Here is a 19,310-nt window from a genome sequence, read left to right on the forward strand (position 1 = left end):
ACTGTACACTTTACACTACAGCAGCCCCAGTATCTTCCCGGAAACCGTCTCGGATCAGGCCTGTGATACGGCGAACACGAGCCAGTGGCGAGTTTCGCTCGTGACGTGTGTCGCCAGTTCCCGCCCATCATCCGCAGCTCGTCTTTGCGGCACAGGGAAGAGAATCCGTAACCTGGACAAACAGCAGCCAGACTTCAGTCCACAGATCCATCCATCATCGCTATGGGAATTATAGCGTTCTTCTTCCAAAACGAAGCGCTTATCCCCTACTACTTGAAACCCGTGCGCTCCGGGCAACAGACTATAAAAAGGCGTCAGTGGACGAAATTTGTGCACTGAGGGAATAAGCCAGCAAAGGGACAATACCTCACAACAATGTGGGTGTCCTGTTGATGCGGAGATGCTGATGCTCCACCTATGAAGCCGAAAAGTAACAGATGTGGACCTGGGCATATTTAAACAAGAGTGATTCCATTGGGAAGATGCCTGGGAAAATGTCTATGACTTGTTCGTTGATGGTAAGTCAAATGATACATTTGTTTTCGCATTATGCTTCTCTTGTCCTCTCGAATATTCTGGCTTTTGTTCTATTTAAAGGGACAGTAGATTATACCTGGTGTCGCACTTGGTGTGTACTACAGTGGTGAGGATGGAGTTCAAACAAAAGATGAAGACAGAATAATAAATTAATTATTTTTTTATTTTAGAGATGTTGTTACTGTGGCGCACCTAGGTTTAAGGCAGCTTAAGATAGATAGATAAATAGAGCCTGCATGGCAAATATTGTCATTGTAGCCTATTGTTTGTGTGACCGTTTTTAAATAAAAATCATACATTAGATTTTTATTTATTTAAATTTAAATAGCTAAAAAACAATTATAACAAATGTTGAATCTTCAAAGGTTAAATTAGGGACACAACTTCACCTATTTTAGGAGATATTAAAACGGCAAGTATGCATTTTGTGCTTGAGTATAGGGTCATTTTAAGAGCATTTGGATTTTTGTTGTTCTTATGACTTATTATTATTCCTATAGCCTATATACAGACTTTTGCTTTACTTAAAATCCCTACCTAGTTATAATTTTAAATACAGTCACTTAATATCCCTTTTTTGTTTTGTTGATATTGGCCCTAATAGGCCTATTAGGCTATTTATTATTCTAAAGAGATCTACATGACTTAACATCCCTATAGTCATGATTTTAATATCATTTATTTAGTATTGTAGGCTATATTTTGTAAATACCATTAGCATTTTAAAGACATTGGCATGACTTATGTCATTGTATCATAGGCAATGACTTTATTGTTTTGAAGAAACCCTAACATGACTTAATATGCCTAATGTATTGTAAACATTTACATGACTTAATATTCCCATGTAGTATGAAGTCAGTTGAGGTTAATTTGGTATATCACATCAGACTGGCTCATCCATTAGCAAGTCTTTATCAGGGGACCATTAAATCCCTTAATGCAGCTCAGTTTTCAAAAATTGGATTTAGTTGTTTGATATCAGTGTGGGCTGATATACATTATTAGCCTAACAACGCCAGAAGGATTAGCAGTTTTCTCTGTCAGTTTAAATCATCCATGTGCCGTTGAAAATGTATTTATTGGCATTGATGCAAATGATGCAATGTTTTTGGCAAGTGGCCTGACATTTGCAGGAATATTCCTTGCTCATTCATGCCGCCTGCAGACTCATTGGCTGTTGTCGATTATAAAAACGGGCATGAATGGCTCCAGACAGGGAGTGTTTGTTCTTGCTCTGCAGTCTTCAGTTATGATGTGTCGGAGGTGTAACAGGTGCCCTGTTTTTGTCGAGCAGAGTCTGGCACATGGAGTCCCTATGATATCATATCATTGTGTCTGTTCTTGTAGATTTACACCCTATGTTGTCGTGAGAATCAACAAATATTCAAATTCAAAAACCCTATCCTGAAGTCCATCCACAGATAAATAAACTGAAAAACCATGGTAACCCCAAGTTAGTGTTTTTTTTTTAATGAAACTTTTACATTTGGTCTCTCCACAGTCCACATATCTTTAGTATTTAGTTCACCATTGATTACTCGGTAATTAAAATAATTGTAAAGTTATGTAAAGTCTATTCACCCAGATTGCAAGCTCATGTAATCATTAAAAAGCCAAGTCCATTTACTCACAGTTTAGTCCGGAAACCCCATGAGTCATTCAGAAGCATCATAGATTGACAGCTCATAGAGTCAACAATCAAGCATGTAAATTAAATTAAACTGTAAATTACTGCTTTAAATGATTTAACCTTGTAAAGCTGGACATATTAAATGATATACAGAAAAAAAAATGTTTAAATGAAAGTTTATTGAACTTTTAGACATTTTTTTTTTTTACATAGGCCTACATGTAATCGTTGTTTCATCTCATATTTAATATATCAGGCTTGTATGCGTAATATATTATATAATGAGAATATGTAGTCACACTTGGGGAGGGAAAAAAACACTCAATATTATTCAGAGGCCCAAACTGAGCAAACTTATGTAATTTGCTGCAGTTGCTTATATTTATATGCAATATGAAATTAAATTCTAATAGCTTTTAAGTCAATGAGGTTTTTCAAAACTGTATAACTATCACTTGCCATTCTATATCTCCCAATAATGTCTTATTCAGATTATATTTAAATGCTTAGTTTTATGATTAGAGCTTATGATCGCAGGCAAATGTATTAATTTAGATAGTGTATTACAGTTTTTTCAGCAAAGTTTAATCATCTGAATAACTCAGAGGCCTTAGGATTTCATGTATCAAATATGATACAGTAGGCTTTATGGTCAATATCTTTTGATCATTTGGTTTTCTGATCAGCAGAAGAGAAAAGTAAGTATTACTCTGAATTTAAGTGAATTTATGAGTGCATGAAAAGATTTTCTTGTGTCTTTAAAAAGTGTCACTTTGAAAGTCACATCTAGCTAGTGCCAGTACCCGAGACAAAGTTCGAGACATTACACAGACATGGACGGTTTGAAAATACGAATACACTCTCACATAATAAGTCATATCTAAGCTTTCATAAAAATGCCCAAGACTGTATATTAGGCTTCATACAAGTGCCCTTTTAGCCCAGACACTGTTTTTGGGTGGGATGAGACGGTGGAGTTGTAACATGTCTTACTGTTTTGTACATCGTGTCTATCGAAAGCAAGAGTGCGTGAAAAAGTGTTCCTCTTATCTTAGACGTTCCTCTAAGATACGTTCCTCTTTTTACAAAGCCGGTTGAAAGAAAACTTGTGAACTTGAGGCAACAGTGTACTCATTCTTTGCTTTAGTAGCACACTAAGCGAACAGACATTGTCCTGTCATCAGTGAAGTTGTCCCCCTCGCTGGCCAACTTCAAACCCTCGTCTGTTCTGGTCCTCTTCTAGAGCTAAGGCCGCTGGGAAAGGACAGCTTTGCCTAATCGCTATTCATGTTCAGTGTGTCCTCCTGAAACAATCCCCATCACCTCACGAAGAGCAACACGTGTATCCGAGCCCAATCGGTCTGGCATCGTCCTGCGGTTCCCAGCGATGTCAGTATGTGTTGGCTGGAGAATATTAATGTCACGTTTGTTTTGATTCAGCCCTCCCCGTATTAGCAAGGAAATTAGTCTTCTGCGCTTTTATACTTCTTCTGTGCGGTCTGTTGTTGAGGAACTGTAATAAAACTCCAGGGGATTCACGATCAGCAGTTAATAGAACTTTGTGTTTAGAAACTGATGATGCAGCGAGGCCCTTGTGTGTTGGATGTTCACGCTTTCCAGCATCATATTTTTGGGTGACGGCTTTTGTACTGAGCCCAAGATGCCTGTCGTGGCCAAAGCCCCATTTATGTGCGGAATTACAATGTGGGCTAGCATCATAAAGAATATTAGGTGCAGTCAGCTTTCCTGGATGTGCCGGAGGAAAGAGGGGCACCGTTATGATCGGAATTTGGCTTTCAGCGGGGCACGTTCAAGCTCAAGTAACTTAAGAGAGGCTGTGTTTACAGGCTTCTTCATTAAAAGTTATTTTTTGAAGGTCACCAGGCTGTGAGAGTGCTGTCAACACATTCCAGGGTTCAATGTTGTTGAAGTGTTTTTGCATGGGTGATTTGCTGCAGACTGCGTAAATGTTATGCAGACTTTTATTGTCAGTGTTTTAGAGAAGAATTATGACTTGCTCACATTTCTGGCGGCTCACACATAGCAGACTAAGGATAACATGCATGGCGATCCAATTCCACTGCATTTTGATGTCACAATATAAAGTTCTTGAGGTCATCTGGACCTTATAGTATGACATCAATAAAGATGTTTCATAATGCTCTTTACCTAAAAGGTATAGTTAATTTTCATAGTGATTTTTTTCCCCTTTTTTGATACAATCAGTCAATCAGATCTTTATTATCAGCCCAATGGACAATTGTTTTGTATAGCATACTCTTTTTGTTTTATCAATTCGTTAAGACTAACACAAGACTAACTTAACACACATTAAGACTAACAAAAGCAAAGCTGCCTACCTGTCCGGGACAGTGCACATAAGTGTTTTTCATTTTACGGAGTGGCTAAACTTAAGGCCTGATGAAATTGAAAAAAGGAGAACAAATATGTCTACATTCCCTTTGGATGAAGTATTTTGAAAATCTTCCCTTATGTGACCCTGGATCACAAAACCAGTCATATGGGTCAATTCTTTGAAATTGAGATTTATACATCATCTGAAAGCTGAATAATTAAGCTTTCCATTGATGTGTGGTTTGTTAGGATAGGACAATATCTAGAAACTGAGGGTGCAAAAAATGAGGAAATAGACTTTAAAGTTGTCCATTTATTTTCGCGATTGTGCTGCATTGCTCACAAAAATACATGTTTTATATATTTATGGTAGGAAATTTACAAAATATCTTCATGGAACATGATCTTTACTTAATAGCCTAATTAATTTTGGCATAAAAGAAAAATCGATAATTTTGACCCATACAATGTATTGTTGGCTATTGCCACAAATATACCCGTGCTACTTGTGACTGGTTTTGTGATCCAGGGTCACATATCACAAGTGAATTTAAAGGAGTTTATCATTGGTCCAAAGAAAAATGCATTAATCCCAAAATATACTTCGGCCGTTCGCGTTCCGCATGACGTAATTTTCGCCATCAGGAGGGTCCTCGGACATTCGGGCACACTGTCCACGTGCAGCCCAATTTTTGCGTACGCGCTGACATTGTGTGCACAACAGTGCATGTGTGAGCGACTTGAACGCTTGAAAACAAAGTCCACTAAATAGTGTGCAATGTGCATGCACGAAAAACACGTTTTTCCGCACTCGCGGCCAAAGAAGTATACTTAAAAGGCTTGTGCACTCAACTGTGTGTGAGACGGAGCGGAATGCAGAAAACATTTAGTCAGATAATGCATTTCACTCAGACATCGCTACTTCCGTTTCTGCTTCATAACAACTTTAAATGACTGTTGGTTCATTTTCTTAAATAAGCGAAATGTTAACTCACTCTTCCGAAATGTCAAATTTGTCATGTAGTTGTTAAAAAGACATAAATATGCAGACATCAGAGAGAAAAAAACTTGATTCCTTCCCATTACCAGTGGTCTTTATTATTATATTGTTAACTCTTCTTACAATACAAACCGATGACACAATGGTCATTCATGCTAAAAGGACAATATTGTGTGTTTCGATTGCTTGTATAGTCATTGAATAACAGTCTTCTTCTTGTTCTTTCATTGTTAGCTTCTGCTGGTCGGTGACGTCTTAACCCACACACTGACCCCCAGCCCGACCACAGAGAAGCCCTTGTCTCCTCGGCACTACCAACACATCGACCCCGCCACTGGTAACAAGCTGGTTTGCGACAAGTGTCCGGCAGGCACCTACGTGTCCTCCCACTGCACAGAGGCCAGCATACGGGAATGCAGCCCCTGCCCGGACGGCACCTTCACCCGGGGTGAGAACGGAGTTCAGCAGTGTCACCGCTGTCAGAGAAGCTGCCAAGCCCCTTTTGTTGAGAAAACTCCCTGCACGTCCACCACTGATCGGTTGTGCATGTGTCCGCCAGGTAGCTTCTCCCAGGGTGGAAGGTGTCAGCACCACTCATTATGTCCACCGGGGTGGGGCGTCCGAAAGCGAGGAAGTGAAACCGAGGATGTGCGCTGCCGGCCATGTCAGCGTGGCACCTTCTCCGACGTGGCATCAGATGCTCTGAGGTGCCAAGCTCACTCAAATTGCGCGTCTTTGGGCTTAGCGCTGCTGATTAACGGCACAGAGAAGACAGATAGTGTGTGTGGCCCAGTGAGTTCAGTCTATGTCCTACTTGGAGAGGCCTCCATTTCCACGGTTTCCAGCACTGAGTCAGCATATAGAGGTGAGAGTGATTAAAAGCTCAATGTAGAGCTATTCCTTACTGATTAGAGTGTGTCTAGATAGATAGATAGATAGATAGATAGATAGATAGATAGATAGATAGATAGATAGATAGATAGATAGATAGATAGATAGATAGATAGATAGATAGATAGATAGATCGTGTTTGTTGTACTAGTGCTTTCATCCACTGGTTTGGTTGTTACTAACAGCTCCCTCTGTTCAACATGATTGCTCAACCCCTTCATCAACTTCCCTAAATTGGTGTTTAAAAACAGCAGTGGTTGTATGTGATGTGAATAAATGGTGTCCACCTCAGCAGGGCTTCTTTAGAGAGCACGGCTTTCTTTTATGAGATGAAATCCTCCACTTAGTGTCTGCTAGGCATTTGAATCCCTAACTCAATAGCCTACTGTCTGAATAATGTTATTATAATAATACATGCATCAAAATCATTTATCATCTTTTAATTTACACCTACACTACTGTTCAAAGGTTTTAGGGTTTATAAGAGTTTTTAATGGTTTTGAAAGGGGTCTCTTTATTCTTACTATTGCTGAATTTAGTTTTGTCACATGATCCTTCCCAAATTTATTTTAAAAGAAAGTATACTGACCCCAAACTTTTGAACAGTAGCGTGTAAAATGTGTCGATATATAAAATGTAAAAATATATATTAAAAAATGTGAAATCATAAAAACAATGTTTCACTGAAACAGTAGAAGAAGTATTGACAGTAGTATTGATCCCCTTGTTTTATCTTACATTTCCATAAGAGAACAATTTCTGATTCTTCAGTTTGCATTGACTAGTTTTTTTGGGTCAGATCTAAGCAGTTAAGATGAGAAATCCATGTGAGATTATGTTGGCTTGAGCAGCACATCTCCACTTTGCTCTCTACACATGCAAGCTTGATGCTGGATTAAAGTTGTAGATACTCTCCCTTCTGATTTGTTGTCTAGGTTAAGCTCATCTTTAGGTCTGTATTTAATTCTCTCTCTCTGTCTCTGTTTTTGCCTGCTATTAAATGATCCACTCTGCACACAGCAAGTACTGCAATTTTACCAGCTGCAGAGACTCAGGATGTAGCCGAGCCAGCCCTAAGTAGCACAGAAACGGCCCTCGGCGCCGAAGACATTCCCACAACCACAGCTTCCTCCAAGGCTAGTGAGGAGGATGGAGGACTCTTAATCGCTGCAACTCAGGACCTTCCTAAATCGCAACAAAAGCTCTCCGTATCACGAGACCCACAGCTTGACAACCAACAGGCTGTGGAGACTGTGTCTGAGGGCAAGGCCCAAGGTTTGGGTTACCGGCCTATCCGCAGGGGTTCGCCGAGGCCTAGCACGCACAAGCACTTTGACATCAATGAGCACCTGCCTTGGATGATAGTCCTGCTGCTTCTGCTGGTGCTGGTAGTGATCGTGGTATGCAGCGTAAAGCGCAGTTCGCGGGTGCTGAAGAAGGGTCCAAGACAGGATCCCAGTAGCATCATGGAGAAAGCCATCCACAAGAAGCCTAGCTCTCCAGCGCAGACCAAGGAGAGGTGGATCTACTACTCAAATGGACAGGGTGAGTTAAAACCGCACGCCAAGTCTGGTGTGATTAAACAACACGAAGGCATAACATTACATAGCCATTAATGGACATGGTGATTGTAAACATTTTTAAAAAATGAGATGGGGAAGTATTTCAATACTTTCATGTTCTCTCTCAAAACTTTTTTTCTGATGGAAAAATATGAGGTGGGAGGAACAACTAGATTTCAGTGCTTTTTGCGTGCGAATGCAAATGTTTTTTTAAAGAACACAAAAGCATTGAAATATAATTTTTCCTCCAATGTCATGTTTTGTTTTCCATCACCATGTCCTTTTAGGAGGTCTGTATACAATTAAATTGACTTTTTTATAAGATTTTTTTTTTGTGTCATTTTAATTATTTTAATGTAATTTCTCACCATTTATATTAATCATTTATAAAAAAAAATGGTCAAAATGTCATTAAAATACCTGATTAAATTGGGCAGTCCACACAATAAAAAAAAAATCGACTTAAATGACAAAAATTGTATTGCCAAAGTATGTTTGTTTCAGACTAGGTGTGAAGAAGTTCATAGACGTAGAGATTTTTGTTATTAAAATCTTCAAATTGTAATGCTTCATTTAAATGAAACTTTATACTAAAATTATTTAACCAAATAACTTAAAGGTAAAGTGTTTATTTTTTCTGTGTTAAAATACTTTCTCCTATCCCATGTAATCTATAAAGTAAATCATTCATAGGTTGATTTTCCCAGAAAAGTGTAAACACTGTGGTGGTTTCAAAACATTGCTCTGTTTGTTTGAGAATCCCAACCAGCCCAGCATAGCAACAATGATTCAACCAATGGCATGATTTTAAGGCATGGCTATTTGTTTCGCTGACCAGTGGCTTTAGACGTTTCACCTTTAACTGGAACTAGATTGTTGAATGGCATAAATAGATTTTTGAAATAGTGTTTATAGCTATATGCTTTGGCAGATGCCAGACACTCACTTTACAATATGAAAAGTGGCACAATGAATTTCCAATGCACTAGAGTATCTGTGGATCTATCATCACACTAGTGCTGTTAATCCCGTTTATTCTGCTCTAAAAAAAACAATATTGTATTGAGAACTTCAAAAGTTACGCAAACAAGGCCAATGTCAAGATAACCTCTCTCGTTTTCTGTCAGTCACATGATAGAACCTGATCTCCTTCTGTTTCTCGTTCTGCTCCTTGGATAGCCTTTGCTTTACTTCTCTGGGGTTTCTCTTTTATTATTTATTTCACACTCTGTGCCCCATAACCTGGTTGTTACAATGCATCAGAGGCTGCTAGGTTAGCTGGGACTGTTGTGATGGGTAATGGTTTATATTGGCCTCTGATATCTGCCTGTGTGTGTGTGACTGCTTCAAACAAGATTATTCCAGTTCTTTGTGGTTTAGCGTTAGAGGAGTTTATCAGCGGTCATGCCCTTGTGGGAGATGAGAAGATGGACTGAATTATGTGTCTTGAGAGGTGTCTGAATTATATTCTGCTAGGGACTCATGCTTGAGCAAACCCCTAACCATTAGTATTGGGTATGTAAATCATACTGTACGAAACTCGTTCCACACATTTGTGCTACAGACGTGACTGGTACCTTAAAAGGATAGTACACCAAAAAATAAAGCATTTTGTCATCACTTACTCAGCCTCAAGTTGTTCCAATCCTAAGTTTCTTTACTCTGTTCAACACACACACAATTTTTTTTTTTATAGAATGTTGGCAATCTAACAGTTGATGGTAGCTGTTGACTTCCATAGTAGGAAAAAATACTATTGAAGTCAATGGCTATTATTGAAGGGTCTGGTTACCAACATTCTTTAAAATATATGATTTTGTGTTCAACAGAAGAAAGGAATTCATAAAGGTTTGAAACAATATGAGGGTGAATGAGTAAATTATGACAAAATTAAATTTTTGGGTAAACTATCCCTTTAACTTGTGTGGATTGCTGAGAGGAGGTGTGCTATTACTTTTAAAGCATTCACACTTACAATTTATGATAATATGAACAATACAATGAGTAAAAAAAAACATTGGAAAAATCTAATGAATGGAATATCACATAGACACTTTTACCTGGGCTATTTTGAATTTAGGCCAGTAAGGAACCATGTAGCAATGATTTTTTGCTAAAATGTCAATTGTCTATTGTCAATAGTTTAGTGAAGCAAGACTCACACAGAAATCAAACCAAGCTGCTTTGTGTTTGTCAAAACAGATTCACATGACCAAATAAACCTGATTAAAAATGTTCATGGGGAAATCATTCCCCCTAATGCGAAATTCCTAATCACGTGGATTCCTATTTAAATGTCTGAATTTCGCCCATAAAAATTTGCCCAAAAATTATAAATATGTCCACACCTTAACACCCTAGGAACCTGATACAAGTTTCAAAAAGTGAATTGGCCTTGAAAATAGTGGAATATCAAGGAAAGGGAAAAACAATGACCTGCTCACGAGGATAAAATGTAAATAAAAATAAAAAGTTAAACACTTCCACCAGGTACAAAACAAAACATTTGCGCTATTTTTACTGTGGTGTTTTTCTCCAATGCACTCTTAAACGTGAACAATTGCGTTTTTTATTGACTTCTGCGAGCAAATAATTTATTACACGCTAAACTAAGATAGTAGAGCCTCCTCGATTCATGTTAGAAAGCACAGGTAACCTTTACACAGCCGGTTGCCTCCACAAACACAACAAAACATTTCCCTAATGCATTCAAGGTGTGTAATTGGGCGGCCTGAAGTGCATGTGCATGTGTGTCCGTTTACTACATTAGTGAAATAATGGCCATAAAGGGCCGCATGGGAAACATATATAAAGATGAAGGAGTGATCGTACAAATAATGAATTCTTTCATTGGAGGTATAACAAAGCACGCATAGCGGAGATCAAAGACGTAGAACCACCCGCATGTACGCCCCATATAACAACCTCTGCAATAGGTGTTATCTATAAAAGCCCACTGCCCAGAATCAGGGTGGGCTGGGGCTTTTATAAGAGACGATTAGGAACTTCATGGGTGAGCCTAACTCTGCCAGCATTTTGTGTAAGAGTCAGGGAAACTCGGGGGAAGCTTGTAGGATCCCCTTGCTAGCGAGCCTCCCCTGGTCTTCATCATTGTTTTGATGGGGAAGTGGTAATTACTGCGGCTGGTATCATATATGAGGTGTCAGGGATTTATGGGATGGCTGCGTTGCTGTGAGACATTCCGGCAAAGCCACCACAGCGACTCACTAAAAAGGGGAAGTCCCGACTCCCTTTGAGGATCCCTTTGTTTCCCAGCCAACCTAGACCTGTTGCAGCCGGTTTGCCTCCTCTTTTGATTTCTCATATGAAGACGTTAAGGCTTTGTTCTGTTGTAAACGGCTGTGGCTGATAAGCTATTGTCCTTGTACATGCAAATGATCCATAACGTGTTTCCTCACTTTCACATAATGCCTTTTGTATCGACAGCTGTTACTATGATAGTTACACATAGGGTGGTCGATCACAAGTGGTCAGCCAGCCATTTACACCTGGTAGTAACGCGTCTCAAATACGTCTCCTTTAAACACAAAAGGGTGATTTTGTGACTACATGCATCACTCGCTATGTCAGTGTGTTACTGTATGTATTGTTAAATATTTTTTCAAATAATATTGCATGCATATAGACACAATTTAAAGGTACAGTTTGTAAATTTAAGCATCTAGTGTCGAGGTTGTGAATTGCAACCAACAGAAGTTACGGTGGCCGACAGGAAAAGATGTCATCGTCTGAGACATCAGAGCGTAGCCAGTTAAGCAATGAGGTTTCTTTACAAAGATAAATTAATAAATTAGATTTACTTAATTATTCAGTAAAACAATATGTTATTGTGAATATTATTGTTACTTGTTCATCATTGTGTCAGTGGTTTATTCGCTGGCTTTAGCTAGCTTCTTTACACGAAGAACAACATAGTGACGAAGCGCGCTCTGTAGAGCAGTACCGTATTTTCCGAACTTTAAGTCGCATCAGTCAAAAAATGCGTCATGAGGAAAAAAACACATATAAGTCGCACTGGACAATAAGTCGCATTTATTTAGAAATTTATTTCACAAAATCCAAGACCAAGAACAGACATTTAATCTGGAAAGGCAAGTTATTCAACTACACAATAGCACACAGAACAACAGGCTGAATAGGTGTTCGTAACACATTAACAGTTAATCAGCTACACAATAGCATAAAGAACATATACCTGGGAGGCTGAATAGGCTAAATTAACATAAGCCAGCGAGTCCAACAAGTTACCGGTAAGCAAGTTCACCAAGCTCCCGCGATCTCATTCCACTATACACTGAATCCATTGAAATTCTTCCTCTGTGTCGCTTCTGAACAACTCCGCCAACTAGAGCGCCCTCTCGCGACTGTAGACGGTAATGTTTTCTCTTGGTTCATCTCAGTCAGTATGAATTCATTTTGATATATAAGTCGCACCTGACTATAAGTCGCAGGAACAGCCAAACTATGAAAAAAGTGCGACTTATAGTCCGGAAAATACGGTATGTCGTCCGTTTAGGGCCACTGTAGAAACATGATGGCGCAAAAATGGCTATTTCAATGTAAGGGGACCCGCAGTGTATGTAGATAGAAATGGCTCATTCTAAGGTAATACAAACATAACGTTTAATTAAGTAAGCTCATAATATACCACTGAAAACATAGTTATGTATATGATATTGCATTTCTGTCAACAGATCCTCCTAAATATTACGTAATGCACCTTTAACATTGAATTAAATGTGAAATTCTGTTGGAGAATGACTGAAATATTATTTTCTTGTAAAACATATTCCAATCATTTTTTTGTTTTATAAACTTAGAAAAATCTTTTTTTACAGTGTATATAGATAGTCACATAGAGTTTAAGAATAACATTATACTTGCTGACTGAAGCACATACAAGCCTTAAAACATTTGTAAACACGCTGTCCGTTCAGATAGTGGTGGCACATGTTTCCCCAGCATTCCATAAAAGTTGCCTTCAGGACTAGGGCAACCTAGTCCATAACGCAGTCATAGACAAGGGAAAGTATCACGCAACCTATCGACTTCGGCCTAGATCGTTCAGACAGAGCACTCGGAGCGACCTCTGGAAACGACAGGCGAGAGGATGGGCAGCCCGCAGGCCTTGGCATTTTTAGATCCGCAGTACAGTCAGTGGCACGCTAACCCACAGAGAGCTTCACTCAATTTGCTACAGATGGATCCCAAATAAGACAGATCTGGCTTCCAGATAGATGCGTTAATACCTTCCAGCAGCAGTTGTCCCCCACAGTCATCCTGTTACACTGAACTCTGTCACGTTCATCTTCAGTAGACACGAATTCAACATGGATTGATCTGTGTTGTTTTGTGTTGGGTGCTCTTCATGGAAGATTACATGATTTATCATTTGTTCTTTGACAAACAAGAGTTTTTCATAAACTATAGAATGCAGTTTAACAGTTTGCTGTAACTATATGGGTATCTTTTCACTTTTTGAATAGTCTGCTTTTACACAATATTTATCAAGCGGGTAGATGCAATGAAATACAACTAGATTTTGACATTTTCTGGAAGAAAAAAAACCTGGGGAAAAAACAGTGGTGCTTGTAATATAAAAATCGCCTTTGCTTGGAACGCATTGTATTCTGATCCAAAGCAGTATTTGTTTAGTATAATTGATATGGCTCGTGTTTTTCATTGTGAATCTATGGGATTTTCCCACAAAATTTGGGGGAGGTATATCTTGGTGGAGGATATATATTCATGATTTATCATTCATGTCTATAGCACAAATGGTGCTGGATGAGTTACAGTACTTGCTGGAGTAAGGAGTTTAATACTTTGGGGAACATTCAGATCCCTAACCCTAAGTGTGAGCGTTAGCAAACACCACTAATAAGTATCAAGTGGAAATATGCAACATATATGCATGTCGTGCAAGTTAAATCGTTAAGATTGCGCTCACATTTCTCTGAGGTTCACTCTTAGAAGGATTCCCTAGGAGGCAACTGTTTGTCACACTACACCAAGTATATAAACACAGGCATCAATCTAGGTCATTCTTATGACCTTATCCATGGGACAGCATGTCCCACAGAAGCCGCTGGTGTACTGTAACCCAAGAGTGCTGCCCTTCTACACTCTATGATGCCATTCGCTAACTGTGTCTGTCTACACTATACTGCGCCAACTGCACATCTTGCTGACTGCATTACATTTCCAAGACACATTAATGGTTTTGGATACAGCAGATACAAAAATCAATGCATACGCTATTGTTTAAAAGTTTGGGGTCGGTTTTTGAACAGATGTCTCTTATTGTTAACCAAGACTGTATTTATTTGATTACAAATACAGTAATATTGTGAAATATTTTAGTTTTTTTATTTAATATATATTTTGAAAAGTAGTTTATTCCTGTAATGGCAAAGCTGAATTTTCAGCATCATTATCATTATCGTCTTCTGTCACATGATCCTTCAGAAATCATTCTAATGTGCTGATTTGGTGCTCAAGAAACATTTCTCATTATTATCAATGTTGAAATAAGTTAAATATATATAAGTATTATTTATTTATATAACTTTATATTTTATATTGGATACGTTTAGGATTCGTTGACAAATATTTAAAATGGAAATCTTTTGTAACCTTGCAAGAATGCCTTTACTAACATATTTTATCAATACAATGCAACCTTGCTAAATAAAAGTATTAATTTCTTAATGCATACACTCTGCCCCCATATTTTGAACTGGACTGTATCACTAGACTGTATCCATGCTGCACTTTAATATATCAAAGGTAATACCATGGTAATGTTGTACTGTACTTCTCTATAAGGTTCAAACTTGAGTATACAGTATAGATGAACATAGGATTGACCTTTGCTCTCATTCTTTAGGTGTTGACATCTTGAAGCTGGTGGCAGCACAGATTGGCAGTCAGTGGATTGACATGTACAAGTCTCTGGCCAGTGCCAACGAGCGAGAGGTTGCCGCCTTTTCCAACGGCTACTCGGCAGATCACGAGAGGGCGTACGCTGCCCTGCAGCACTGGACCATACGTGACAGTGACGCCAACCTGGCTAAGCTGATCAATGCCCTTCACCGCCAACGCCGCATTGACGTGGTGGACAAGATACGCAGTGTCATGGAAGACAATCCTCAGGTGAGCATTTCTAGGTTTTCGTTTGACAATGAAGTGGGTTTTTTTTTTTTTTTTTGCAAAAACAATTTCAGTCACAGACATCATTGTAGACGCAAGCTTTTTACAGTCAGCCATGATTACAGGATGAACAAGTGAGCCATTTTCAGCTGGTCATGAGACCTCAACTTGGCGACACCCATGAGGCAACATGCTTCATGTAGAATAAAACATCTTTTATAAGGCTACTGATACAGCTGGACTCATTTTCTCATGTAAGATGAGAAAAAATAAATTAACGATTATTTTATTAATATTTGTATTGTTATATTGAATATTTTTATTATAGAAACATATTTCATATTATAAAAAATATCAGGGGAAAAAAGGTTTACATTTTATGTTTGTATTAGCAAACATTTTTTCCTGTCATGGTCAAGCCTCAAGCTGCTGTATTAGTCAGTCCACGATAATTGATCAAGTTGTCATGTGTACATAGTTTTACATAACACTCACGCCTCAGGTCTAATAACACTCTATTTGGATAAAACGTGTGCAGAAGGGTAAACAAGCCACATGAGTGCCTCATGACTCCTGGCTGCATCCCATTGAGCTGCATTACTAATGACAAAGGCCTGACACACTACCGGAGATGGAGGATCAGTCATCAACTTTCATTTTAGTGTTTCAAGCCTTTCCTGTGTGCAGATTTGATAAAAAGCTACTTTATTTACTCTGTCCTTGTCTCAAGGTCACTGTAGATGGTGAAGTTAAGGCTTTTGGACAAATTTTGATGCCACTGATCTAACCAGGATAAACTGAGATAAAACTCTCAGACATATTTATATGCCTGCCTGTCAACGCCACCTCATAATCCCCTAATTGCCAGTGCGGCTGTTGACTTTCACTGAACTTGCGTCTGTAAAGGTAGAGCATTCTTAGAGCACATCTTGTTCACCTTTTTAAATCAGTTCTCCATTCATTCACATCACTCGTCCTCATGTTTTTTTTATAAGTTTAAAGTTTAAAATTTTAATCTAATTAAATACACGATGTGCCAATTAATTGAAGAAACTTCATTATTAGAAAGAGCTGCATTAACCAGAGCCACGTGTTTCTAGATCAAATCACTTGTATCCCATAGTCCACAGTGCCACAGCACGCATAACCTCCCGTCAGGTGAATGAACTGCAGATGGTAAGAAAGAGGCAGATGTTAGTGTCAGATTAAATGTGTTTAGATTTAGGTATGTTCGTCTTTGGTCACTTTGATGCCAAAGAAATGTCCGGAAAGTAAGGAAGGAATATGTGATTTGTAATCAAATGTTTAGTCTTTTGTACTTTTTAATTTCATATTCATTCTGATTTTTGTGTTAATAGTTATTCTACTGCCAACGAAACGGAGAGACGTGCATTTTTATGAGTTACAAAGGATACAAAGTCATACCACTTGTACTCAACATGCAAGCAAACCTCAGATAAGGGCCCTCAGAGGATAAACACACCCAGCGCTCCACTTGTGGACACCAGCCAAACAGCCCCAGAACTTTTAGATGCTGTCACCAGCGTCCTGTGCTACTATTTATAGGCAAAGTTTTGACAGGTTTTTCCTAGCCATAAAGAAGGAACAAAGAAGTTTTGTTTATTTTTTAAATGTACTGTATAATGTTAAAAGTCCCAATACCAAGCTTTCTATAGTCAGATGTGGACCATGCGCTGTGTTCTGTTGGTGGTCTTGTTGAGTCTGGAGCTGTGTTAGCTGCGGTTAATAAGATCAGTGTGGGAGTGACACACTTTCCACATCTGTGGCTTGTGTCCTGGTGGGTGATGGCACGGCGCTCTTGGCGGTTCCCATGTTGTGGTTTCAGACGTTTGCCAACAGCTTTTCTGCTGGATGTGAATAGAAAAGATATTTGGTATACGCCCATCCTTCTTCCTGCGACGTGTCTGAACAGTAGACTGCATGCTCAGAATAATGCGTTTGTTGGTGTCGTTGACACTAGACCTTAGATATGGAAACGGGGCAGATTCCAGTCAGTTCTAATACAAACAATATGGGTTCTACAATATAATAAGATACTGCTGATATGTGATTATGTGGACATATATACGGTTTAAAAGCTTGGGATCTTTTTTAAAAAAAGAAATTATACATTTTATTCAGCAAGGAAGCATTAAATTGATCAAATATGACTCAACATTATTTAAAAATATATATATTTTAAATAAATGTTGTTCTTTTGAACTTTCTATTCAAAGAATCCTGAAAAAGTATCAGGGTTTCCACAGAAATATTTAAGTGCCCCTATTATGAATTTTTGAAAACGACCTTTCATGTAGTGTGTTGTAACATCTCTCTAAGAGAATGAAAACATACTGCAAAGTTTTAAATCTGAAACTGCACCTTATATAAAGTTATTGTCTTTCAAAAGTAAGTCGACTCTGAGTCAATTAAATGAATCGTTTTTCAAACGAGTCATAAGCCGTTTCGTCGTGACGTCAAGATGAAAAATTTGCATATTGCCGTTCACTTATTGCGCGTGCAGACACCAGGGAAAACTTGAACCTCAAACCGGCAGCTGATTCCTGTGGATGTCGAGAAGACGCTGTGCTCTACAATGTGACGGTAAAGCCATTTTTTTTTCACTGCCCAAGGACGAGCATGTGAAGTATCAGTGGTTAAAAAAATCTTTACCACGATACCACAGCAGTATAATCCTAAACTTTTGCTGTGTTCCCTTCCCTTTATTTTACTTCTTCTCAAATCTCGGTGGAGGTCAATGCAGGATTCGAAAAATGAAACAGTTTTTTTGACCTTTGATGCATGCAAACCTGTTGTAGGAGACTCTAAAACAGGGGTGAGGCCTGGAGAGCCACAGCCCTGCAGAGTTTAGCTCCAACCCTGAAAAAAACTCACCTGATTGTAGCCTTAATGATCCTATAGACATTGATTAGCTGGTTCAGGTGTGTTTGATTAGGGTTGGAACTAAACTCTGCAGGGCTGTGGCTCTCCAGGACCAACGTTCCCCACCCCTGCTCTAAAACTACATTAGGAAACTTTACAACAGCATAATAGGGGCACTTTAAGCAGCTCCCCTGTTTTCAATATCAGTAATGTTTCTTGAGCACTAAGGCCCCGTTTACACGATGGGAAAACGCAGATATTTCTCTGCGTTTTGGCCTGTCATTTACACGAAAACGCCGTTTTTATCCCAGAAAACGATTATTTCTAAAAACTCCGGCCAAAGTGGAGATTTCTGAGAACGCCGGTTATATGTTGTCGTGTCAACTGGGAGAAACGGGGTTTTAGGTTCTCTCTTGTCGATTCTGAGGATTCTGATTGGCTTGCATGGCTTTATCCTTCTTCCTACACTGCCGCCCATAGGTTTGGCATAGTTATGATGGCGCTCGACGGCGTATTTATGCGGGTTGTGTGCACGATGTTATTATTGAAAACGGAGGGGGGGGAAATATTCGTTTCTCTAAATACCCGGCTATGTGTAAATGTGGCCTAAGTCTCTTTGTCATGACAAGAATCAATTACATTTCAAAATATAACAAAATAGAAAAGTTATTTTAAATTGTATGACATTAGTTTGAAGCACACTAGACTACTGTAAAAAGCTAATTCTCAGTATTGTGATCCCCCAACACACACACACACACACACACAATTTTACAGTACATAATTGTATTATTATACTTTTATATTTTTATATTTTTACAATGAATTTGAAGTATACATCATGGTAGTGCTTGTTGACTTTTGCAACAAAAAAATAATTTGTGGGAAAATGTTTACTTGGCATGAAAATAATGTCAAATTTGAAAGAAAAAAGAAAAGATCTTTCTTTTTGTACGCTAATGGGGGCGATAAGCTTTTGCAGTTCGATATAGATGGGTAAACATTTGCCAGCAATGCACACCAGAGAGATGAATCTGTAATTGCCACAGTCATTCTGGTTTCCCTTGTAAAGAAATGTCTATTTTTGTATCTTGTGCTGCGGCACACTTACTTCCTTCCTTTCAGCGCCAATAGATGACTTCTGGGACAGGGTGGAGCAGTCTTATCTGTCAGCTTAGGTCTTACTGCTTCAAGGAATATTTCACCCTCATGTTGTATCAAAATTATACAACTTTCTTTCTTCTGTGAAAGATAAATCATAAAAGTAGGCCATATA

The 19,310-nt window shown here is 38.7% G+C and overlaps 1 protein-coding gene and 1 long non-coding RNA gene across 3 annotated transcripts in view; one reads left to right on the forward strand and one right to left on the reverse strand.

Moving 5' to 3' along the window:
* tnfrsf21 (tumor necrosis factor receptor superfamily, member 21) overlaps positions 1-19,310 on the forward strand; it is a 23,458-nt gene continuing 4,148 nt past the window's right edge. Inside the window, exons 1-5 of one of the 2 annotated variants that reach the window (XM_079639637.1) lie at positions 58-518; positions 5,760-5,973; positions 6,085-6,390; positions 7,437-7,961; positions 14,889-15,154. In XM_079639637.1, the coding sequence (XP_079495763.1) occupies positions 438-518; positions 5,760-5,973; positions 6,085-6,390; positions 7,437-7,961; positions 14,889-15,154 (1,392 nt within the window). In that variant the 5' untranslated portion in view covers positions 58-437. Of the gene's footprint in view, positions 519-5,759; positions 6,391-7,436; positions 7,962-14,888; positions 15,155-19,310 lie in introns of both variants that reach the window. The other variant, XM_079639636.1, reaches the window with a different exon arrangement.
* The window catches only part of LOC307012693, a 17,623-nt gene continuing 14,771 nt past the window's right edge, over positions 16,459-19,310 (reverse strand). The window contains exons 2-3 of the long non-coding RNA XR_013800666.1: positions 19,146-19,276; positions 16,459-17,134 (exon numbers count right to left, since the gene is read on the reverse strand). This is a non-coding gene — a long non-coding RNA (uncharacterized lncRNA). The remainder of the gene's footprint in view (positions 17,135-19,145; positions 19,277-19,310) is intronic.

The sequence above is a fragment of the Phoxinus phoxinus genome, assembly GCF_949152265.1.
Source record: "Phoxinus phoxinus genome assembly, chromosome: 16".
In the NCBI taxonomy this organism is placed as follows: Eukaryota; Metazoa; Chordata; class Actinopteri; order Cypriniformes; family Leuciscidae; genus Phoxinus; species Phoxinus phoxinus.